This window comes from Osmerus mordax, chromosome 13 (assembly GCF_038355195.1).
Source record: "Osmerus mordax isolate fOsmMor3 chromosome 13, fOsmMor3.pri, whole genome shotgun sequence".
Classification (NCBI taxonomy): Eukaryota; Metazoa; Chordata; class Actinopteri; order Osmeriformes; family Osmeridae; genus Osmerus; species Osmerus mordax.
In genome coordinates this window covers 7,561,692-7,586,993 of record NC_090062.1, presented here as the reverse complement: position 1 = coordinate 7,586,993, position 25,302 = coordinate 7,561,692, and the positions used below count along the sequence as shown (strand labels likewise).

Here is a 25,302-nt window from a genome sequence, read left to right as displayed (position 1 = left end):
CTTTCTATGTGAAGCGTCCATTTGTCACATGGCAAACCTCCAAGGGAATGATGGGGACACTAAATGTCAAACACGGGGTCAACACCACAGGAATTCCAGCCAGTTCATGAACTGCACACCTGTGATTCCATCCAGTGTGGGTGGAATTGTGACCTTTGCTAATGTGGTATGAACTGGGATTGACCCAACCTATCCTTGAGAGAAATGAGGACCTTTGAGTGAAAACCAATCCGCCTCCGGCAAGTCAGGCTTAAGTTCAGAGGTCAGTGACCATTCAAGGTCATTATTGTACTCCACAAACCCTCTAAAAACAGGCAAGGAAACCCAACCCTCAGGAGTGGAACATGACATGTTTAACATGACCCTTGGAAATAAAATCTCACTTTCCATGCAGATTACTGGTCATGATCTCAAGTGTAGCATTTGAATTTGAATCACAGTGGTTGACACACATACAGGTCAGATTTCAACAGAGGAAGTGGCCCTATGTCTGGGGGACACACAAGCAGTGCTCTCACAGAGAAAAGGGCATTGAGCAAATCCCCTTGGAGACTTCCCGGGGTGCTCCCATGTCCCACACCCCCTTTATGCAGCTCCACCATTGTGAGTCTGGTTTCATAAGAGGAAACAGGACCTGAGAAAAGGGGGGACATGACCAGGGGTGGGGGCCACTGTACTGAGATGTGGGCTCAGAGGTTTGGTAAAGCCTGATTAAATGTGCACGCTAAAGCTAACTCTTAGGTCTGAGAGCATCCCCGGGTGCTCTCAGGGTGCTTCCCAGTGCGCACAGGGGTCAGTAATCTCCTTTTTGCTGAAAGCCTGGCGCCTGCTTTGTGCCAAGCAACGAAGAGAGTTCTTTCAGGCTGGTTATGAAGCAGCTATAACAATGCATCTGCTGACTCTTTGATGGTTCCACCAGGAATATGTTTGTCTTTCAAACTGTCAATACTAATTATGAATTTATTTCAAAGTCAAGACATATCAATTCGACTGTAAACCATTATTCACTCTTGAGAACCTGTTAAACTGTCATATTTAAAATGAAAACTAAGATATTTGGTGTGACATGAGCATTTTACTAGACATTTAAAAACATTTCCTATTTATACATGTCCTATACATTTCAAATTGCAACAAAACCTGTACAATCAAAACAATTGCAGTATAGTGTTTGTTTTCTAAATAATGTTGAGATGTATTGTATGTTTGGTTTGCAATAGTATGACTGAAATCAATGAATGTATTTAAAAAATAGTGGTACAGGCATGGTCTGCTACTCTTGGCAAAGTGGTCTGTAAAAAAAGTAAGTCTAGCCAAATGAAGAGTTTGCAGTCCTTAAGCTAAGTGTGATGAGCTACCAAAACATATTAAATAACTATTTCTGCAAAACAATTACTGATTTGGCATGCTTAAGAAGGGAAGCCATAATCAGATTAAAAACTGGTTGATAAACTATAAAGCTTAACAACAAAACTTGATTATAAATTAATGCAATCAATTATGTGTCAAACTAAAATTATTATTTGGGACATTCGGTATCTACAAGTTCAACAGAAATCTGTATGGAAAAAAGGATGTGCAAGAGTCACACATCGACTGATAAGCAACACTCTAGGTCAGTTTTCTGGACTTTATTTGTCCTCTTGTGATGATGGCAAGTGCCTGTTGCCCCAACAGTCCCAAATCACAACCAGAAATAAACATCTGAGGTATTACTGGATAAGCACTATAAAATGGCTTGGTACAATCACAAGGAAAAATGGGATGTGACCTAATGTTTATTGAAGGCACAGAACCAGAAAGGGAGCAAAGCCCATCGAATGGTGGGTGGGTACCATCATTTGAAGGAAAAAGAAAAGCCTGGACAAAGACTGGCAAGTAGCAAAACCTCTAACCCATTACTATGATTCTGTGATTCCTTTTTCAGTAACAGCAATCTTGTCAATATCACTGCCAAACAGAACCGGATGGCACAATCAAAAGAAAGCAGCTTAAGGTCTCCAAGAGGGGCAAAGGAAGAGAGGTTGAAGAGTGTTGCTCCCTCAAAGGGAAACGACACACCGGGTGGAAAGACACCTACAATAGCAATATTCTACAAACACTGAAGTTCTTACCTACAGTACAGCAATACCCTGATCCATCAAATTAATGCAACACAGACCATAACAATAATTAAACCTTAAAAAAAGAAAACAAATATAAATCGACCCAGTGTGTCCACATTATTGAGTGGTTCTGCGTGTGTGTGTGTGTGTTAGAGAGAGAGAGAGGCAATTGGATAGAGTCCCAAGGGTGTCTTGTGTAGTGTTATCTAGGCCGATGGTTAGCTAGGAGGAAGTCCTTGTCTTTGCAGGTGAGGCATAGTTTGAGGTTCCGTAGGGAGCCGCCAGCACATGAGAAAGCCCACATTCCCATCAGGAACATGATGATGTATGTGGGCACCAGGCTGCCCACATACTGAGGGTTCTGGAACGTCTGCAACAAATGACATATGTTAAGTTCTCTTGGTTGCACGTCATACTATACTTGTATAGTGGAGTTGAAGACTTGTGTCAGTTGGTCAATATATGAATTAGTAGGCAACACTAAGACCTTAAAAATTATGGTAACTTCTCTGCAGGCCCTCTTTGAAGTATGGCTAATGACTAAGGTAAATACTTGAATGAATGAACTAACTTCCCTTACAGGGGAAATGTTGTTCAATGTTGCTCACTTACCAAACAAGATACCAGCAGGTGGCTGATGACCACCACACCGACAGACCACCAGCGCTTCTTCTCACAGGCCTCAAAGAACACCACCCCCCAAAACATGTGCAGTAGGATGATGGCCATAGTCATGAAGGCTGGGGTTGGGCACAACACAGGTAGCATCTGTTAGCATGCTACAGTACATTGAGGTCTGAATAATCATGACCTGGAGTCAAGAGATGTTTGCACAAATTCTTAAGCTACAAAACAAATATTATTGTATTACACTTCAAACAATGCTTCACATGTATTGGCTTCAGAAACTAAAGTAGACCATGTTTACTGCTGACTTAGTATTTGTGGGGGTCGGATTATTTAGTACGTAATTCAAGGAACACTAAGGTAACCTCCAGTTAGTTCTGAGTTAAAGTGCATGACAACACCTACCGACACTAAGCCAGTAGATTGTGTACTATGCTAAGTATGTAACCACAGATATCTTTACCTGAGGACAAAAAGTAGTGTTGGGAGTCCCCGTGGATCCCTATAGTTCCAGGGCCTGCAGAGTCTGCCAGGATGTTGACCACTGAGAACGCCCCACTCATGAAGCCAAAGCCCAAGCCAGACACTGAAGGACACACATGATGACATCACTCACACATTCAGATCACATCCTCCAACTTCATCTCATAAAGAGGTATCGTAAAAAGGATAGGCTATTTGCAAGCAAAACCACAAAAAATGTTATGAACACAACACAGCATAATAGGCTACCATGTCATCTTTGACAAGTATCCGTCTAAAAACATGATTGTCCCCCTACTTTATTCACTGTACAGCCTAACATTTTAGAATTTGGAGTGGGTCATAGTCTCAGCTCTTTCAACATACCGTAGGCCAGCTGCCTTATGGAAATTGGCATGGTCTCCTCTTGACTCAGAGCAAGCAACCCTTCATTTGCTTTCCTGACAACAAACAAAATAAAAATTATAAAAGTTGACTAAAGTTGTTTCTTACACAGACTGAAAACAAAGAGATCAGATCACCATGTACAGTATCTATGTCAGTTGGTGGAATATCAAGTTCTCTTCTAGCAATGATATGCATCGTTCTCTGGCTCACAGTGTGGAAAAAAAGCCCTGAGGGATGATGAACCATGAGTGGAGCAGCACACAAACAGGTCATGGGATAAGCTTACTTCAGTAGCTTGTAGTAACCAAAGCGGAAAGTTTCCTGAAGGAGTACAGAGAGCACCACTCCGAAAATGAGAAGGCCTTTCTGTTGAGAGGTGCTTTCTTTGTTGCTGATCTGAACTGTTATGAACCACACCAATGAAGATAGCAGCAGCGACACCAACCAGAAGAAGGCCCTGGAGAAAACAGTAGAGCATCAAGAATACATTTGTAGCTAAATACATTCTGCATGATCATTTTTAATCAACGTGAAATAAAGACACGGCATCCAATAGATTGATATGGAAATGTGCCAATACAATTTCCTATGCATTAACCGATTTATGAAAAGAGAAAGCAAAGAGAAGTTATGCACCACTACAAATCACGGACATCGCTATCTTCTGCGGGCTCAGACTAATTGCTGGGATAGACCAGAATTTTAGAAGTATGAATTAGAACATATTGAAATACATTGAATTAAAGTATGTAGTCCTCTTGTGCACACACCAAATCAGAAACAGACATGTCATAGTTAGCTCACGTTCAATGATTTAATGTTGGCCATCATTATCGTTCCAGAAAATAGTCTGAGCCATAATAATACGCGTTAGCTGCATGCAAGCTAACAGTTATGCTAACTGATAAAGATACTCACCCGGCTATGAGAAAGATAACCCGCAGTGGGTCTCTAGCAATTGTAAACAAGAACAAAGCAATGGCTGGGCCAAATGCGATGAATGTACAGCCAAAAAAAACGGCTGCTGTCATTTTGTGACTTAGAGAAACCAAGGAGACGAACAAATATCAGCAGCTAAAACAGTTCCTGACGCGCCCTGTCCTCTTTCTTGTTGTTCAAGTGACCTTGTTTTTCCGTCCAGCAACGCTATAAAGATACTAGGTTACTGATGTACTTCGTTAAACCCCTGATAATCTAAATGTGTTATTTAAAAGTAATATAATTATAAGACGCTTTTGTACACACACATTTCTTCTGCCTTTGAACACTTCCTGTTCTCGTTGTCTGAAGTCATGTGACAAAGCAAAACAGTGAAGAACTTGCGCTGAGTTTTGGCTCGCAAGTTAAATGTATTGTTGTGTAAACTCGTGTTTGATTTTTCCAGATGTTCCGGGTAGTGATATGGTGTTTGTTTAAACTACTTTGGTGCAATACGTTATAAATATATTTCCCGTGGTCTGGAACATTTCACGACGAATGCTCAGTTTTTACACTTTCTATGTTATGCGTTCAACCACAGCGCCATCTAGGGCAAACACAGTCTAGCATTGCCTGCTCTGATCATTGACTAAGCCCTATTACTGTAAAACAAAAACATTGCAAACCATTGCAACCGTAAGGCAATCTTTCCAGATAACACACTAAACGAAAATCAGCTGCTTTCATTGTATAGGCTGAATATAACTATATTTGTATCTTTCTTTTGTGCCAATATTCACACAGCAGAGGTCACTGTCCCCTCTCAAACAAACAAACAAACATGAAGTGGAAGGCCTAGTTGTCCGTCCTGTTGGACATTCCCATTGGCTTTCTGGTTCAATCACCTTTCGTTGCATGGAGCTAATAACAAATTTACTTCGACAGTCTATTAATACAACATGTTTTGTGAAACATCACCAGGTCACCATGAACTAGAACCTAGTTTCAACTCCGTTAATCTTAACAAAACTGGACAGTTAAAATGTGGTAATGTCGCATGAGAGACTCATAAGTCATTAAGTCAATAATTATTTGCAAGCTGGGGGCTATGAAAGGGTAGAAGTAGGCTATTGTTGCTGTTACACTTGAAGTTTGTATAATAACAGCTACAGTTATTGGTGATACACATCCTAGCCTTGACGGGGAATTCTTTCATGGCACTCGGGCTTTGCATCACGTCTTCAGCTTCACTCAAGCAATCAACTACAGGTGTGCTAATTGAAGGTATAAAAAGCCTTCCCCTTTAAAGACTTGAATAGGCTACTACTGCATGCATGCATGCATTCACAGGCCCGGACACACATGCTCATATCATGCATGATGTACCTGCATATTGTGTAATTGCTGCCAACCTCCGCCATCCCCAGCTCCTCCATCTTCTGTATTATCAATACAATTTTTGTTTATGCTCTGTCAAGCATTTTTGACTTGCTTGTTAAAAGGTTTGTACACAAAATGTTAAATGTTTCCTGTCCACCTGGGATCTTATATTCTGCTCCCTGTTTTGTTGTAATTGTGCTATGCAACTAAGGGAGTTTGCCCTTATGTTGAACCAAAAATCTATTTTTCTTTGCAATACATGTTGCAATATTACGGTAAACTACAGTTCAATCAACACATTTTCTCTGACATTACATCACAAACATTTTTTGGAGTTGTTGTGTGGAGGAGTCAAATCAGCTCTTGATTTATGTTGCTGTAAGCCTATTATCTGGTCTCATGCCTTGTATTTCTAGCAGCGTACTGTAACCTACATTTGTTTGATCATGAAAAAACCGAAAACATAGGCTAATTCAAGGCAATAACCTACATTGATAGAATAGAGTAGCTGATTGTTGGAAGAGTTTCGTCATGATGTGGGATAGACAGACTTTAAGGGCGCATCCCTTTAATTTTAGGGACGTACGACTTTTTCCTGTGGCGGGAGGGGGCCATGACTCTACTAAACCAAACTGCAAAAAAAGCCGCTGCAGTACTAAGAATAGCATTTGAGGACGGAAGGTCTAGCATCTTTAAACCATGTAGGATCAATGCCATTAGTCTCACTTTTAACTTTCTCCCAACTCAACATGTAGGCTTCTTCAGCTGGTGAGACAAGCATCCGAACCTAAAGCAAAATACGAACATCAATATCTCTTTCATTTCGTGAAAGACAACACCAGGCAGGTAAGATTCAATGTTATTTAGGACTTAAGATATAGCCTACTATAGCTACAATATTATTTGAGAAGAATCAGCAAATGTCTGTTTGCTTTTCACCAATGCGACGTGACTTATTGCTACACGAACATTTCAATATATTTTTCATCATTTAATTCCATGTATCCCCATATGTTAGGTATTAAGGTATTTCAATGAAATATGGATAAGCACAATAGTCTGCGAGCATAAAGGACTCCAAACGGTAAACTCAGATACGATCCCGACTTTCAGCACCAAGGACAGGGGCACAGACGTTGTGGCGTAGTTCGAAACAAACATAGGCTACTGCCCTCTACTTCCAAGCAGTTTGTTGTAGCCCTATCGCCAACGTCAGTGTTGTGTTTGTAAAACACAAAAAAACAACAAACAATACTGAAATAGAGAAGTGATTTCAGAGATAATATAACAATTTTATTTGAGTATGGACTAGAACCCAAATCCACTTGCTTGTTAAGTTTCCTCCCAAACCTGCCAATTTACAAGATATACACAATGCACAGGCTATTAGTAGGCTACACTGTAAGAGCTCAATAAGAACCATGGCATGTGTTTTGATAATGAGGAAGACAAGCAGACATTGAGTTCATGATAATGATCAGATTTGATTTAGTAATTTTAGGGTACAAGATCTTTATTGACCATGTGAAATGTGTTTCACAGGTGGGGAAAATGGCATCTGTATCTATGCTTTGCTTCTTCCTGTGGATTTCTTCTGTCATCAGCATTGGACATGGTTGTCCTGAGCTATGTACCTGTTCCGACAGATATGGACGTCATTTTGCAGAATGCTCATACAAAGAAATGGTTGAAATCCCTGACGGATTCCCCCCTAACGTGACCACTCTTAGTCTTTCTGCTAATAGAATCTCTCTGATCGAGTTTGGAAGCTTTGACAATGTGACCCAAGTGACTTCCCTATGGATGGCCAACAATGAGATACTCTCCATTGAGCCGGGGACCCTAGCCCACCTGATACAGCTGCGTAACTTTGATATCAGTCACAACAGAATAGTGGATTTCCCTTGGGAAGATCTCCAGAATCTCACAGCTCTGCAGCTTCTGAAGATGAACCACAACAAGATGGTCAGTTTGCCCAAACATGCCTTCTTCAACCTCAACGATCTGAGGTCGCTGCGTCTTAACAATAACAGGTTCACGACTATTGCAGAAGGGACATTTGATGGCTTAATGTCCTTGTCTCATCTGCAGCTCTATAACAACCCGTTCACATGCTCCTGCTCCATGGACTGGCTGAGGGACTGGATATTGAAGACCACCATGACCATCCCTGAGCAGAATTCCATTGTCTGTGCAACCCCAGAAAAACTGAAAGGAGCAATTATTGTGAAATTGCCTGAATCAAAGTGCATGGCCCCTATCGTCATCATAACATCTCAACCAGACATTGGCAACACAACACTCTATGATGGTGCAGTGCTGATGTTGACCTGTGAAACTGAAGGCAATCCAAATCCTGAAATCATCTGGAAAATCCATACCGAAAGACACAATGTGACGTTGAGTTTGTCGACAGAAGAGGATGACTCAGCAGAGTCGGCAGAATCCAGGGAGGATACTAACATCTCGGACAATCCAATAAAATTCTTCCACAATGGTACCCTTATCATATCACCAATCAGCAAAAAGGACATTGGCAACTATAGCTGTTTAGTGACAAATGAATTTGGTAAAGCTGAGGATTTGGTGTCTGTAGTTATTGTGGATGCACCAACACCCCCTCCTATAAAAAAGTTGATTGAAACTCCCATGGTTCCAGAAACCAAGCCTTCTATACATCAACCAGATTTCATAACGTCCATCTTTGACACATTCCATTTTCCCAATGTAGAGAGAAAGGACATCATTAGTAACATCCCAACTCTTCCACCATCTGCTGAAGTTAAAACAAAATATACAGACCGGGCTGTGAGGTATCCAACCCGTGCTACCAAATGTGGCTTGAATAGCCAATCACAATACATCTCCAACCATGCCTTCAACGGGACCCTAGATGATGTCAAGCAATACACATTTGACTTTGGCATCATTGCCTTGGGGGTGTCGGAGACAGAAGCCAAAGTACGTCTTAACCCTCTTCTCCTACCTAAAGACAAGACCAGTATCCAACTTAGCACCTCAGAGGAGTTTCACTCTGTCAACAAAGAGTTTCACAAAACATCTGAAGTCTCAAGAAGGGTAATCTCAGACGGCTTGTATCTGTGTGTTACTGCTGACCACAGACACTCTGCAGTCCAGTGGTCTAGGATTGAAGATGGTGTCAACACCTATCTGTTCAGGGGTTTACGCCCTGGAACCAACTATTCCCTCTGTCTCACCTACAGAGGGGAGGACTGTGAAGTCCAAGTACTCTTTGCAACCAGGAAAAAGGTTCCAGACTTGTTAATCATCATCTCTGTCAGCATATGCCTTCTCACTGTGTCCACTGTGCCTCTGCTCGGGGCCACATGCTTTCATTTAGTGTATAAATACAGAACCAAAACCTACAAGCTGATTATGAAAGCTAAAGATCAATACCACATGGAGAGGAATCTAGGTGCCAACTTTAACATTAGAGCTCCCAATGCTGAGTCTCAAAGGAAGATCTACATTAGTGAGATAGATGAAGGAGCAGGGAGCGTGGAGGGCGACAGAGAGGGGGACGTGGAGGGGAGCGTTGCGACAGAGTCCTTTACTTTATCTCAGTACAGAGGAAACCTAGATGACTTTGAGGTAGGGTCTGAGTATAGCGACAGACTTCCACTAGGGGCAGAGGCAGTGAATATTCGTAGTAATTACAAATAGTGGAGTCATTAAAGGGGTCATAGAATGCAAAACCGAGTTTACCTTGTCATAACTGAATAACGACAGTTCGGTGGGTAAAATGGACATACAGAGAACCTCAAGTCCCATTGACACCTCTTTCCTACGCAAATCTCACAATTTGAAACTGCCGCTGTAAAACGGGCGATTCCAAAAGAAGCACCAAGTTCACGTCAACTCGGTGGCTGTACCTTATTTGGTACAAAATTTACATACAGCAAATTAATAATAGGGAGTCAGGTGGCTGAGCGGTGAGGGAATCGGGCTAGTAATCAGAAGGTTGCCAGTTCGATTCCCGGTCATGCCAACTGACGTTCACCCTACTTGCCTCAGGGGGAATGTCCCTGTATTTACTGTAAGTCGCTCTGGATAAGAGCGTCTGCTAAATGTAAATGTAAATGTAATAACTGTTATGTTGCTTACAATTCTAAAAACAAACCTAATACAAAGTTATGCTTAGCCTACAACACTGAAGTGCGAGTATTTCACTAGTATTACAGCTGACGGGTGCTGTTGGCCATGTTGCGTCTTTGCTCCGCAGCTTCGCTCGTTGTAAAACAACCAATCAGCACGCAGCTCATCGAAATATTCATGAGCATACCATAAAAGGGAGAAAACCTTAAGGAACAGTGTGAAATACCCTATAAAATCATTCTATGACCCCTTTCTATTTGTGATCATCCAGGCCTATCTGGGTGACTTTAATATTAGTGGTTGGTGGTTGATTTCTGAGACTTTGATTGGCTTGACATGAGAAGTATAACACCCAGGTAAATAAACGCCATATACCCTTGCCATAACCAATTACTTAAAGTTAAATTTAAGGATACCTCCTTGATGTCTTGATGGAAAAACATACTTCACCAATTGATACAGAATAGTTTTTTTGTTTATAAAATAATAAAAAGCAAACAATTACATTGGAAAATAAATTGGTTGAATGTTTTGAATAATTTTAGGTCATTGGTAAATCGTTCAGTCTATTTCCTATAAACATCCTAGAGTATAAATACATGTTAGCAGGTAGAGGTGAATTGTTTAAGAGCATTTGCCAGTCAAGCTTCCCATGGTTGTAAATTAGTCAAAGTAAATGAGTGTAGTCTGTGTAACAGGCAAGTAGGGGTAAAGATCATTTGTACTGTGTTATAAATGTTTCGGCACTCATGAATGTGTTCGTCACTATTGTAACTATGCTGGTACATGTTGTTATTAACAAAAAGCGATGCTAACAAAATTAAGAAAAGTTTTATGCTAATACTGCATGTTATTAGTATTATATTGTAGACCCAAGCATTGTGTCAGTATAACTCTTTCTATCTGCAACTCTTAACAATTCTATTTTCTGCTGTTTGGGTTAGGAGTAGGCTTTAATGTTTACTTCTCATGTTACTGACTCTGTGCCTGAATCAATAAAGTTAGATTAGTGACACATTTTAAGTGTTTTCACTTTTACCAATGAGTAATACACATTTTAAATGTTAATAATTGTCACTTCAATTTCTTCAATTCAGATACTATTTTACACTTGGACACTGGAGATAGAATCATAGATTAAAAGTAATAATCTGTGATGGAAATTAATAGAGAACATGCAACGTCTTATGTCTTTCCATACTAAAGGAGAACCCTTTATTTTTCCAAAAGAAATATCAATATCAATTTTCTCTGTCTTTTACATGAATGTTAATGTAAAGTTATTTCTGAAAGTTTGCATACAGTAATCCTGGGATAGCATAAAATCAGTAGATATATACAGGACAAAGCAGCAGTGTATCCATCTAGCTTTACGCTAAAGTAACTCAGTTACAACCATTCACAGTTGTCTCCCCGTTAGAGTTAGTTAGCAGCAGCAGTGGCAGCTGTCTCGACAGACTTTGCAGGGTCCTTTTTGCTGCCCTCCTTGGTGTTGCGGTTGAGGGCCCCGTTGACGAGGCTGTCCGAGCTCTGGAGCTGGAAGTGCTTCCTGGACCCTAGAAGGGATGGGTTGTTGACCAGAGTGTAGAGGAGCTGCCAGCGGGCCCGGTTCTGCCTGCTGTTGGTCACCTTGTTCTGTCTCTTCTCCTGTTGGACCATCTGGATCCCTGAAAGCATGGAGGGGCAGGCTGTCAAGGCAGAGGAAACTGAGAAACTGATGCTCAGAGGTCCATGGGTTCCCTTCTCAAAGGTCGTCGATGTTAAAACAACTGTGGTTTTCAGCTGTAATTGTTACGCAAATACAAAGATTTCTCAATTGTGTGTGAATGTGTGAGTGCCTATGTGTGTACTCAGAATCACCAACCTTCCTCTGCATCACAAATTTTCTGCCCTGCACTTCCCCCTTGCTGTGCTGACTGCAGTAATAAAGCACAGAAGGCCTTCATGACAGGGTGGCACTGGCTCACCTCCACCTTCAGGTAATGGGCGTAGTAGCGATAAGCTGCGGGTATCAAGGATGAGGAGGGGCATGGGTGGGAGGGGGAAGGAAGCAAACACATTGACTTTTAATTGACATTGCCACTAAAGGGACAATCGATCAACTCGGTCTCTGTATTTGTCATGTATGGGACCATGTATTTCATTGCTATAATAAAAGAAAACAAGAAGATATTTTGGATAACTTTTATAATATTATTCATGTTCATGGCCATGTTTTACACAGTTGCTACGAGGCCCCTGTACCTGGATCATAGGACTCTGCAGCTCGGTTGATCAGACTGATGTCCATACGGCAGAGGTGGATGACGTTGAAGAGGGCAGTGATCACCATTCTCCATATGGCAGCTATAAGTCCCACCATGATGTTGACCAGGAAGAACAGGTAGGTCAGCAGGAAGAGACTTCCTCTGCAAATGACATCAATCAAAGGCAGTTGCAGTTCTCAGATTGAATACATGTAGGTTGAAGGTATTATATCCGATGGAAAGGAAAATAAATCTAATTAGTGTGTAATTTTTACGATTTTTTACATTTGTGTGAATGCTTCATCGTTGTTCTACCTGTTATTTAAGTCTCTTGTGCCAGCATCCTTTTTGACAAATGCAAACTTAGCTGTCACATGCTGAAGAGCAACCACCAATATTAAAGTCACCCAGATAGGCCTGGATGATCACAAATAGAAACAATTACAATTTGGCAAAGAAAATAAACACAAACATTTCAAAGGTTGAGGTTTAGGATTAATGATACCTACATACACATATACTGCACATAATGTATATTTATCTACAGTATACTGTATGTACATGAAAAATGAACAGAAACAGAAACACATCTACCTACCATGCTTTTGCAGCAATTTGGAAGAGGATGAGGTTCTGGCCATATAAAATGGGTATGATGATCAGGAACACCAGAAACAGGAAACAGATGAAGAACACCACAGTCTGAATGACCATTCCTGAAGAGGGAAAATAGAAAATGTCAGTGCTTTTGTGTGCAATGGATTCTCAAATCCAGCTTTTTTAAATTTGACTTAAAAATGGAAATAGTGTAGAAGAAACACCTCATCACGATTAATGTTGAAATTATGATTTGATGAGACAAGTTAATTCTATACTATAAATGTTTTATATTATTAGAAACATATTGCACCTAAAGAGATAACTGCAGCTTGATATCCTGTGAAGCCCATCCAGCACACAATACCAGGTTTGGAAGGCCGGATAGTCTTCTGGCAGTTGTAGACATTGTAAATGTCACCCTTGTACAATCCTTTTAGGTTTGACCTATTGATATAAAGATTAACAGTTTGATGTTCTGGTGTAACTGTGCATACACCTTCATCATTGTTTATCAAGTTTTTAAAGCAAGTCAAATATTGGTTCTGCTGTGATTACATGGAATAAACAAGGGACATCATTTTGTCATTAAAGCTTTGTTGTGTTTTCCTTACCTATGAAGGATCATGGATCTCATTAGCATTATAAGGCTGACCAAACAGGACAGCGTCAGGGCACAGAGGTAACACACTGCCAACACAAAAATGAAGATGAAAGCTAAAAATAGAAAATAGTGCTAAGTGCAGAAAACAAATCTAAAATGCAGTATCATGCATACTTTTATAACAGTCACACAAAAAAAACAGCTGCTCACCTTCCAGACACCACGTATAGTAGATCACAATTTGGACCACCTCCATCCTGTCGTCTGATAGGACGATATTAAAGCCAAGCAGAAGGAAGGCAATGTTCTCATCAATACCAGCACGGACAATGTGAAGAGTAGGGATTACCAAAATGACCAGTAGCAATGCCACCTGAGAACAAAGAACGGAATTGAGAGGTGAAGTGCTATGACAAAACAAAAAAATCCTTAAAAATAACGATTCAAATATTGAAGTCACCTGATATATTGCCACAAAAGACACAAAAGTTGAGATTGCCAACTTAAGTGGAAACTGGAACTCTAAAAAAGTAGAATGATTGGCAAATTCAGTTAAAATGTTAGCAATTCAGCAACATCTTAAATGTTTTAAATGATGAATGGAATGATTAGAGATGAATGGCCTTGGTATGCATCCTACCTTTCTCTGCTGTGTAGATGTAAGACTTTATTCCATCAGATATTCTTTCTGTCAGTTTAGGTTTGTCTGCTATTGAAGTGTTACTGTACAAAATTCAGCAATAATCTCAGTAATCACAGAGTCTGGTTCAGACGACATTTGAATGTTGTTTCATAAAAAAGTGACCGTTTCTTACAGGTTAACTATAGTTTTGTCTGGGAAAGTTTTTATCTAATATTTTAAACATGGTATGTGTTTTATCTTAATTTAAATACCTGTTGGAAGACTTTTTCATCTTTAGAATTGACTTCACATAGTCTTTGTAGTAACTGTTGTCAAGGTCCTGCAAGGCAGAATAATTATTTATTTAACGAGACTGTACAAACAAACAATCCACAATCACACCAAAGAACTGAGCAAAATTATTTGTATCAAATACTGATGGGCAAAATAGTTATCCTGCATCTTTCAAGTTCAAAGATTCTATCTGTGGTGTATAAAACGCCTGCTATGATGTTGACACCACTGAATTCATTAGGTCGCATCAACATTAAATTGTTTTCCAAATCAATACTTTGCAAATAAACAGTGTGTGTGTGTGTGTGTGTGTGTGTGTGCATGTGTGTGTGTGTGTGTGTGTGTGTGAAGGGGGTTGGGGGTGATCAGTATATTGTGCTAAAGATCCTCCATTCTACACAAGCTGCTTCTAATAATCCAGCAGGAGCTAAAAATATGTTCGCCTAACTGAACTGATGTCCTGAAACTAAATTACATTTTGACTTACAACATCTTTTTAATAAATTGCTTGAAATATAAGCCAGGGGACTATAATAGTTGCAATAGGAACCTGATGCTAATTTTCAGTGATTTTGTTGGAGAAATGCCAGATGCAATTTTGTATTGCTTGGCACACTTCACCATGCCCTCACCTTTTTCCATGTGTAAACGGGAACGTTTTATACCCATGCATTTGATGCTGCCTTCAAGTTATTGATAGATATTGTTACACTTTAATGTACCTGTGATTAAAATTGGAATCCAAGAATACAGTAAAGGGAACAAGTCTTCATTCAAATGGTCAACAATGTCACTTACCTCCCCAGTGTCATCCCCTTTCACAAAGAGCAGAGGATACTGGACGCAGAGAAAAGCGAGGCAAGCTAGCTGAGGGAGACTTGCAAGCAGGGTATAATACTTGTAGAGCTTTGGATGAAGAAAAAACAGAGATTCAAGGGTTCAACCACACAAAATTAATCAGATGCATTCCTGTATTAAACGTGACGTAACTGCCAACAAGTCAGAAACTGAACTTTAGCTCCCTTTGAACATGAATATGATACGACTTATATGGCTGGGATATGATTTCACTTTCTCTCAAATATTGCTGCCCACCTCAGGAGTTTTGGGACAGTCAAACTTCTGCCAGATCATGACTCCAATGTGGGACAAGGACAGCAGGCTACCTAGTGCATAGCCTGGTTTGCTTTGTAGTGTGCCACAGGCTAGGAGTGGGTAATACAGTAGGGGATAGTAAAAAATGGAGATAATCTTCATGTATTCTGAAAAAGAGTGTGAGAACTCATCAATATTCAATAATGTACAGTTACATCAAAATATTTATATCTCAGCCGCCATACTTTTTTTTTTTACTACTGTAAAAAAAAAAATCATTCCAGGAATCTCATCTGAAACTCATAATGATGATGGAAGGGTTGTATCATGTGCCATTTAGGTAGTTAACCTGATAATAAGCAATGTCAAGTCCCACATTGATGTGTCACCTTTGATGCTCGCCGGGGTGTCTTTACAGAAAGGAAGAGGATCTGCGGCCAGTACCAACACAGACAGTTTGCTGAAGATTAGTCCGAAGACAGCCATGGCCAGGCCTTTGTTCTGGGTCTGGTTCAGAAAGTTGCATGGACTATGGGATCACAAAGAGACATCACAGATGGAGAGGTCTACATTCCATGGGCTCCTTGTTTTTATGATTGTTTTTCTTAGTTTTGCATTTACCTTAGGACACTGGAGGATCCTTTTGAGAAACCCTGACATAGTCTCTTACGCCTGGTGAGCACTGCCAAGATGAGGATCATAACAAGCTACGGAGAAACAGAATAATCAGTTCCTTTAGTCCCGCTGAGTACCATTTCCCTCTAAATTGCCAAGTTCATCCAGAACTAGATACAGAAAACAACAGCCTAGTTCTCAATTATTCTTTGGAATGTACTCGCATTCTTTCTTATTTATCCTGGGACATTGAAATAACAAATTGGCCCAGACAATTTGTGACGGATGATCCCTCCTCTCTGTGGGATGGTTAATTGGCACATTTTGGCAGAAATTCTGTGCAAACTGGGCCAGAGGTTGTTTTTCATAATAAATTGGTAAAACCTAGAGCGAAAACATTATTGTGAATGTTTTATTCGTCAGCAGACTCCAGAGCTTGCTAGACCATTCTGGGATGTTTTATATATTTTACACAAATCATCAGTCACCAGTGAATATTTGTACTTTCTTACAGCAGATGGCTTCTACTATATCTACTGTTCCTACTCCATCTACAGCCTATTAAGCATAGGAAGTCCAAAGTAAGTCCATAGTACGTCCATAGTACGTCCATAGTACGTCCATAGTACGTCCATAGTACGTCCATAGTAAACAAATACAGCATTGTGTTCAATTGCTTATTCAAGACGTTTATTCTTTTGGTCAATGCAATATATTGTTATGAAATGATTTTGAATACTATTACTTTCCTAACCTGTAGTCCTTTCTAAAAAAGAGATTTGGGAAGGATTGTGAAGTGAGAGTATCTTGATTTCTGATGAGTAAGATGAATTCCTGCCAAACTTACTGATATTGAGGCCATGCATATGTGGAAGAGCTTATCATCCGCTGTGGGGTCACAGGGTAGAATCACCCTTTAAGAGTCACATGACACAATCAGAAGGATCACATTTTATCCATGCAAAATCAACTTCTTCAATATTGTAACAAACTTAGTGTTAAGACGTAAAGGCTAAAAGTAACAAAAAGTATCTGTAAAGTAGTCCTACTCATTATAACCAATGTAATATAGGTTTTGCAACTCATTTCAACTCAAAGCCCTGTTCCAACAAAAATAACATCCTCTGTTTTATCATTTTGGAAGTTGCAGTTTCCTGGACATTGATGTACAACTGACTGTAGAATTGTAACTTTCTGAAAATGTAATATGATATTTAAACAATGGAGTTGTTGCCTTGCACAATTATCTGTATCTTGATGACACAAGTGTGAGTATATGTAAAAATCTATTTTATGAAGTACCTAATTTAACTGTACACAGGGAAAAAGTAGTGTAAAATCCATAACCTAAGAAACATGTAAATAAAGAAGTAAACTCCTCAACTGCAACATTCATGCATTTCAAAAAGATTATTGCATTTATTTTCCTTCTCAAGATTGTGTTTCAGTGTCAAATAATTACGATAATCTTCCATACTTACTCCTTTGGTGGCTTGGTGGGCTCTAGATTGTTTGAGTACCAGTCTGAATAATCATAATAGTTATACGCTGGTGGTTCCGATTCAACTTTGGTCTGGTTCATACTGACTCTTCTCCGTCACTTTAATCCAAGCATATAGAAACAACCAAGAAAAATCCACCTGTCTCACAACTCTATTTCCAGTTTTCTCTCTTCAAGCCTCAAGTCGTTCTGTTTACAAAACTTTAGATTTTGTGAGCTAATTGGTTTATCCCACAGTAAATGAGGTAGAGAGACACTTCTGGTGAGCTGTTCTGTCTCCCCACTGTGCTGGTGTAATGTGTCTGGGTCAGGGTTTAGCACCTACACCCCTTAACACATTCCTTTGTGTCTAAATAATCAGTGCCACAAATTACCATGACTACAAGCTACCTAAGTAGTTGAAACATGTAGTTTGAGTATGTGGATAGTTGGAGTGAAGCTAGAAACCAAGAGTTCACCTATTTGCACCTATTTCTTGAACTTAAGTTTTGCTGAAAATTATAAATGTATACTGTAATATTATAGTTTATATATTTGTGTTTCATTGCCTCAAAGCTTTAAAATACCATTAATAAAACTGTCAATCCATTGATAATTAATTGTAAAATATGATAAACAAAGATAAAAAAAAATGCTATTTTACATGCCTCTGTCACTGCATAGAATATCAAGTTGGAAAAACTAAATCTTGATTTCGAAACACTTTACACTTTGATATGGCATAACCTGTTTACCTTACTCTGCCTGTTACTTCAGAGGCTAATCCTTTAAGAAGATGAAAATCATTGCGTGAAAATCTCTTATTCAAACAGGCTAGATGTGTGCTTCGAAGCCTGGAAGAGAAGGTAGAACATTTGATCATTTAACATGTAAGGGTTCCTTTCCATTTTGATGCGCTTGTTTTTGTCTTAATGATGAGCAAAAGGTCTCAAGTGTGTTGGCTGTTGCTTAATAGTATTTTGTAGTCCAAGAACAATTACCCCAAAAAACAAGACATGTATGAGTTGATAACATAAGAAAAAAACTAGCAAGAGAAAGCACCTACTCATGTCTCCTTCATTGTTTTAATGAACACAAAACTAAAATTGACTACAATACTTTCCTTGAGTTCCACAATGGGGGCATAGAAGCCAGGTTTAACTTTTAATTGAATTCCCCTAATGGGCTCTGCAATGTGGAACCAAAGCCACAGTTCATGGAAGAGTATGCATTGTATGATATTGTGAGTCCTGCAAAGAGATAATAAATAACTGTCAGTGACAGTTACTTTCAAAATACAAAGCAAAAGCTGTAGCATGCTATGCTCTCTCCTAAAATACTTGATTAGTTGCAGTTTAACCACAGGTTCCTTGGCGATCAAAGTCTCCTAATCTCAACCTGAAAGTTGGCTCATACTTTCGTCTTGTTCTGATCCGGCCGTGGGTCCTCTGACGGGGGAGATTAGGAGACAAAGCTCTCACGAGGCCCTGGCACGCGCCTGAGGGAGGGACTTTTGCTTCAACATCAGCTAAGGAGGCTTACCAGCCCCTGAAAGGAGAAAAAGCCCTAACCGAACCCTAACCAACTTGAATTGTTATGTTGGTACACTGATTGGAGATGTGGACCAAAATGGGTTAATTAAAGATGATTTATTAAATTACAAATCAACTGATTTGTCAATTGAGAAGCACACTGTCTTCCATCAGTGTTTTAACATGATTTTCACTCGTGGCTGAAATATGTACTAGTACAACTTAGTTTTGCTTTCTAAAGAGATTATGTACTGTTGTTATCACAACTGCTTGCTTACCAACCTCATGGTATTGGTTGTGTTGAGCTGGGATGACACTTAGTCTTTCCTCTTTCCTCTGAATGGTGATGCAGACTTTATAATATTAACTTTCACACTACAGCACTGTGTAACTGTCACACCCTGATCCGTTTCACCTGTTGGTTTGTCTCCACCCCTCACCAGGTGTTCCCTATTGTCGTCTGTATTTAACCTCTGTTCTCTGTTCTGTCTGTTGCCAGATTGTCTTGTGCGTCACAGTCATTTCCAGCATTCCTGATCAGTTTTCTCGTTCCTAGTTTCTTCTGTCTTCACGGTTTTGATCGCTGCCTGTTTAGTCTCCCGACCACAGACCTGCCTGCCCCCAGTGTACCTCTGCCATTCGGCCCCGATACGACCGCCCACCGCCCAACGTGCCTGCCTGCCCCAGTTTACCTCTGCCTTGCTACTCTGTTGCCAACCCTTGCTTGCCCTGGACTACGAGATCGCTTTGTGAACAAATAAACTGTTCTACTGCAAACTACCCTGCTTCCTGTCCGCATTTAGGTCCACTATCCTGAATTGTGTCAGTAACACAAAATAAAAGGGACATCGTTTGTTGTGTGTATATTTCCAAATGAGCAAATCTGATGGAAAGGCAGAGTGGTATTTTACTGCCTTGCTGCTAAACTGGTTCTCAAATTTAGTCTTGATGTTCAACACCTCACAGGTGCTCTGAGTTCTCTTCCTCTGTAGTCTGGTTTCTGAAGTATTTTAGAAGGGGCTCCTTACAGATTTATCATCTTAATACTGAATGGCATGCCTTATCTGGCTGACATTCTTGGAGCCCGCAACTACTGGATTTGCCTGAATAATTATGCAGGCTAAAGAGAAGAGTAAAAAACTGGCACAATCTGGCAACTTAAGTAGGCAATTTCCATATTAAATAGAATGTGCAACCATGCGGTGCAGTCGGTAGATATGTAACAGAAATTCTAATCTTATGCAGTGTGTGTGTCTGTCAATATGCATTATATGTAGGTGGTAAAGCCTATATTTCTGCATTTTACATACTGAATGTTGCTTCAGTAAAAGCTGCTTTCCCTTCTTGTGCGAGAACAATGTTTTAATTAATTCAAAATTAATTTTAATTATGCAATTATACAGACATTACCCTAAATGCTGATATTATTAATAAAATACAACCTTAGCAAGATTCTCAAACCACTTTTTCTTTATGCTTTTCTCTGACTCTAATTGGGTTCCCATTACCTTTCAATAAATAGAGATACAGGATGAAGAGAATGAAAGAAGAAAAAATAAAAATGAACACTCATTCTCAATTTGGAGTTGCACAATTCATCAACTAGAATGATATCGTACCTTAATAGTGTTTGCTGCTCTAAGGATGTTTTTGCTCACATAACCAACAAAAACAGTTTGCTTACAAAACCTATATGGTTTAGCATTATCCCTTAAAAAGGGTGCTGAAAGATGATTTGATCATAGTCTAAGCTTGGTATTTTGCACAGTTTAGATGGGAAAAAAAGGATTTTGTTTGAACAAACTCCTTAATTAAATACTATGATAAGATGGAACAATGCATGCTTTATGGACCGATCTTGTCCTCTGTCCAGCCTCAGTGGTGTTGATTGTAGACCAAGAAGGACCTCTCGTGACCATAATGAGTAGTAATGGATGTTTGGCTGCAGTGACTACAACCATACATGAGGGGGTGCTGTGCCATCATGGTAAACTTGTTCTTGACCAGCGCAAGGAAGTGACATGTTTTTAGGAGCTAGCAGCAATGTCTCAGGGTTTCATCTTTATGTTCTGCACAAGGTTCAAAGAAAGGTATCAGTTGAAGTTACAACTTTCGATTTATCCAGGCATCAAAACAAAACATACATATTGGTATTTGTTGCAGAGTAAATGTATCTAGCACAAAACAGATTTTCATATAAACACAGTTCAGACAGTTACATTATTTATGAAGAAACATAATGGATGGCTACACATTGGAAATTAATTGTAGTGACTTACAGTAGACTTAACACAAAACATCAGCAACAGTCAATGGTTGCCCATAGTGCAATTAAATCAAATCTGAGTGTAGAGTGTCATGTTTCTGTTATCACCACAAAACAAGGAAGTCATAATAAGCTCCATAAAAAGCAACAATACATATCAATTTACTTCTTACACATAGCATGACGGCTTTAGCTTTTCACCTGGAGAATAACTTGATGTGTCATGACCACAACAACAGTATTTAAAGTGATCTAGAACACTCAGCATGCAGAAACTCTGATATGCACAGTATCATATATCAGACATCCCAACCTGCAGAGACTCATTTACGGGAGGTAGCTCGCCCCCCCCCCCCGGGACGCAATCCGGACGCATGATGTACCCCCTCAACCTGCACGTACCCCCCCCCCCCCCCAAGACGCAATCAGGACGTGCGATATGCACCTATCTCTACCAGAAATGACCATTGCACAGTCTCGAAATACAAAATCCCCAATTTCCGGGAGATTGTACAGCATTTGCGGGCGTCAGGGAGCCGCTATTGAAATGCGGGAGACTCCCGGACCTTCCGGGAGACTTGGGATGTCTGATACTATATACAATTATTTATTTTTATCTCAAACACCAGTCTTTTGTTACTCAATATATCCACACAGTTGTCCATGTGGGCACTGTGACTCTATCTTGAGTGTTCTGGACTCAGTTCTTGAACATGTCGCACAATAGCTTCTCCATCGGGGTGTTGCCAATGGTACGGTGGAAGAAGAGAAGCTCAATACGCTCTGAGCTGACGAAGCGAAGAGAGGGAAGGAGAAGAAGAAGTTTCCCAAACCTAAAAATGGGTAATTAGAGACAAAACATTCACAAATTATGTTTTAATAAATCTTTCTCAAGTGCCCAAAAAACTCCTGTGAAGTGAGAAGTGTTTGTACCTGGCTGGTTGACTTGAGTAGTGTGAGCGGATGTGTTGGCCCAGCATCACCTGAGACTGGTCTTGAAGGTTTTCCACCTGCTCTGGATCTTTTAGACCACGAGTTTCTGTTACAAAAACAGAAAAACAAGGTCAGTACTTTTAGTCAAAGAAAATGTCTTGCAAAAATGAAATCTGAATTAAATTAATCTTTTCTCCCAGGTAGATTTTCAACTGGACTGGAAATAATGATCTATTCACAAAGCATAGGAACATCGCAGAACCTAACATAACAACATAAGTCCACTGACACAATATAAAACAGTTTTAGCATTCTGAATGAACGTCAACATCACCATCAACAATATCTTCCAATCACTTGAGTCCCCTCATATCATGTCTAACCCACCTGGCTTGAAGAGAACAATGGCCTTGAGGCAGGCAAACTCAGTGGGGTCGACGGCAAGGGCCTTGAAGCGGCTGAAGACCTCCTGGAGGAGCCGAAGGTCCAGGCTGGTGTAGCTGGTCTTGCTCTGCATCGTGGGGGACAGGTCAGGAAGCGAGAGCAGTGGGCAGCTGTCCAAGGGCAGGGACCACTGGATGGCACAGAGAAGGAAGAGCTCGCTCCACGCCTCCTCCAGGAGGATTACCTGGGAGGAAGAAGAAGGGGTCAGAGATTAAGGCTACGGATAGGGGTGTCTTAGTTAGTGTGTTCTACCAAATGTGAATTGTGTCTCTCTAGAAAACTCGATCTATGTTGGAGCCACAACGCGTCACTCTTAGACCTTTTTTTGATATGACTAAAGAAAGGAGTTAGTGTATTGTTTATAAAATAACTTCTAACTAATCAAGGAAATACAAGGACAATGCAAGGGAATATCGCAGGGAAATTCAATCTTACCTGGTCTCTGAAGGGTAGGTTGGAGAACACTGGCAAGTTCTTGGCCCATTTCACAGACATAAAGAGCAGACGGGCCGAGGTCTCATACACATTCTCATTGCTGGAGGGGTACAATGCCATGTGGTACTCTGAAGACGCTCTCTCTGGCTCATTGCTCGTCACATCAATATTTTCGTCAACTACAATACAAGTGATGGAATTTAGAGACACAAATAGAGTTTGGGCATATTCATACTGCTTTTTGTTCTAATAGGTTATATCAGTAAAATGTATAAATATCTCCTTTAGCAATATTTCCTTATGGATTAAGACTGGTCAATCTCTTTCATTAAATTGGAGCTGGTAGAGAAATACTGTATCAAATGTTAAATGTACTTTATATACAAGAATTAGTCTTAAACCCCTGGTTCTGGAGTGCCACAGTAAGTACTCCTTTCACTACAAGCTGTTAGTCTCACCATCCTCAGGCTCCAGCTTGGCGCAGGTCTCGGCAGTCATGAGGCTGGCCATGAAGCGATGGTTGTTCTGGGGGCTGATACAGCGCTGCGGGGGGACAGAGGAGCCGATGGACATGGAGGAGGTGATGTGGGGCCGCGTGATGACTGAGCAGGTGGAGGAAGAGGAGGAGGAGGAGGAAGAGGAGGAGCTGGGCTCCCGTGTGGTGGCCAGGTGCTCCTTATCTGTGTCTACATCAATGGAGTCCAGACGCACCTGGGCCGTGCTGCGAGGCTGTCGCTCGTTCTGGACAGCTGTGGGAGGAGCCGAGGGAGAAAAATGAAAAGGAGCCAGGCGGAGGGTGGTGGAGGTGGGGAGGGGTGGGTTAGCTTCTCATCATGTAAATAGTTTGGAAACGTGTTTGACTAAGTTGTACCCACTCACCATCTTTGTTCATGCCTGCCTGTAAGCATTTCTTCAACCTGCAGGCTTGGCACTGGTTGCGATGGGCCTTATCCACAGGGCACATTCCCGTACCAGCCTGACACCTGTTGAAAAATACGAACATTATTCAATACAGCAAAAATGCGTACCAAAAATAAATCTATATAAAAAACTAATCTATACATCAAAAGCCTTTTTTGTGAAAATGTTTTTAACTATAATAAAATGATAACATTACATTAATGATATAGTGTATTTTTCATATTATTGAATCTGTAAATGTTCAATTACAAAATTGGCTAAGGATAATTTTATAGTGAGTGCTACATGTCCATACCTATATATGAGTCTTCGTCTCACACTGCGCTTGAAGAAACCGCTGCAGCCATTGCAGGCATATATACCGTAATGTTTGCCACTGCTGGTGTCCCCACACACTTTACAGAGCAGAGCAGGGCTGAGAGCTTTGCCTGGGGCAGGACTCTTGGCTGGAATTTGACAGAGACAGACAGGACAGTTTGGTTAATATTGTTATTTTTTGCTGGTTGGGTGAGTACTGATTTAGCAATGTCCTCACCATCTGCATATGTGCTAGAGATAAAGCAAGGCTTATTTATTTGTTCCTTCATCATTACTAATCACTTTTACGCTGTCACAGAAACTTGTTAAATTCATTGTAATACCATGGCTACACAGAAAACATAAAATGTTTTTTGATTGTATGATTGTTTAGCTTATTTTATATTAAAGGTAGTGGTGCATTGCCGGCCTTATCAATAATCTAAATTATAATTGAAAAAATATGACCATGTGTTCAAAACATAATCATTTAAATAAATGTTTATTATTGCTATACATGAACATACTTAAGAAAAAAATATCTGAACAGCCCAAAAAGCAGTACATGGCACCTGTGGATCCTAACCAGAGAGTGTCTTACCTCCTCTGCTGTCTTCCGTTCCACTGCTCCCTGTTGATTCACTGGGAGAGGAGGAGGGGAGCATGGAGATTTTCGACAGGTGATCCTCCATCATGTTTACAAGATGTCCAATAGGACTTCTGTGTTGGTCACTGCAAAAACAAACTCCTCTGTGCTAGAACAAAATAGTATCCCAAGGTTTCGTTGACTATGACAATTTTCCTTAGGAGATGCTGTCCTACCAATGTCTGATGCTTGCTTTCCTGGTACTCAGTGATGAGATGCTTCACAGACTCCTTCAAAAGTTTTGAAACATCCCAAAATG

The 25,302-nt window shown here is 40.3% G+C and overlaps 5 protein-coding genes across 5 annotated transcripts in view; 1 reads left to right on the top strand and 4 right to left on the bottom strand.

The window, feature by feature from the left end:
• The window catches only part of otog (otogelin), a 39,590-nt gene extending 38,988 nt beyond the window's left edge, over positions 1–602 (bottom strand). The window contains exon 1 of the mRNA XM_067249423.1: positions 519–602. Coding sequence (XP_067105524.1) covers positions 519–602 — 84 coding nt within the window. The remainder of the gene's footprint in view (positions 1–518) is intronic.
• Positions 603–2,053: 1,451 nt separating this feature from the next.
• On the bottom strand, positions 2,054–4,888 carry aph1b (APH1B gamma secretase subunit). The gene is made up of 6 exons (XM_067248947.1): positions 4,521–4,888; positions 3,889–4,059; positions 3,582–3,655; positions 3,196–3,318; positions 2,718–2,845; positions 2,054–2,475 (listed from the first exon to the last, which is right to left on the bottom strand). The coding sequence occupies exons 1-6, from the start codon at positions 4,631–4,633 to the stop codon at positions 2,308–2,310; spliced, it is 777 nt and encodes a 258-aa protein (XP_067105048.1). The 5' UTR covers positions 4,634–4,888; the 3' UTR covers positions 2,054–2,307.
• A 1,684-nt stretch (positions 4,889–6,572) lies between these two features.
• Positions 6,573–9,778, top strand: LOC136955588 (immunoglobulin superfamily containing leucine-rich repeat protein 2-like). The gene is made up of 2 exons (XM_067249308.1): positions 6,573–6,746; positions 7,443–9,778. The coding sequence occupies exon 2, from the start codon at positions 7,452–7,454 to the stop codon at positions 9,582–9,584; it is 2,133 nt and encodes a 710-aa protein (XP_067105409.1). The 5' UTR covers positions 6,573–6,746; positions 7,443–7,451; the 3' UTR covers positions 9,585–9,778.
• Positions 9,779–11,438: 1,660 nt separating this feature from the next.
• On the bottom strand, positions 11,439–17,671 carry LOC136955690 (receptor for retinol uptake stra6-like). The gene is made up of 17 exons (XM_067249422.1): positions 17,571–17,671; positions 16,937–17,003; positions 16,096–16,181; positions 15,864–16,003; positions 15,475–15,641; positions 15,178–15,285; positions 14,358–14,425; positions 14,104–14,186; positions 13,924–13,985; positions 13,674–13,836; positions 13,474–13,549; positions 13,173–13,306; positions 12,861–12,978; positions 12,578–12,679; positions 12,261–12,424; positions 11,881–12,018; positions 11,439–11,683 (listed from the first exon to the last, which is right to left on the bottom strand). The coding sequence occupies exons 1-17, from the start codon at positions 17,669–17,671 to the stop codon at positions 11,439–11,441; spliced, it is 2,022 nt and encodes a 673-aa protein (XP_067105523.1).
• Positions 17,672–22,067: 4,396 nt separating this feature from the next.
• On the bottom strand, positions 22,068–25,089 carry LOC136955445 (photoreceptor-specific nuclear receptor-like). The gene is made up of 8 exons (XM_067249155.1): positions 24,999–25,089; positions 24,396–24,546; positions 24,059–24,162; positions 23,638–23,928; positions 23,180–23,358; positions 22,688–22,928; positions 22,301–22,406; positions 22,068–22,200 (listed from the first exon to the last, which is right to left on the bottom strand). The coding sequence occupies exons 1-8, from the start codon at positions 25,087–25,089 to the stop codon at positions 22,068–22,070; spliced, it is 1,296 nt and encodes a 431-aa protein (XP_067105256.1).
• Between the last annotated feature and the right edge of the window lie 213 nt (positions 25,090–25,302).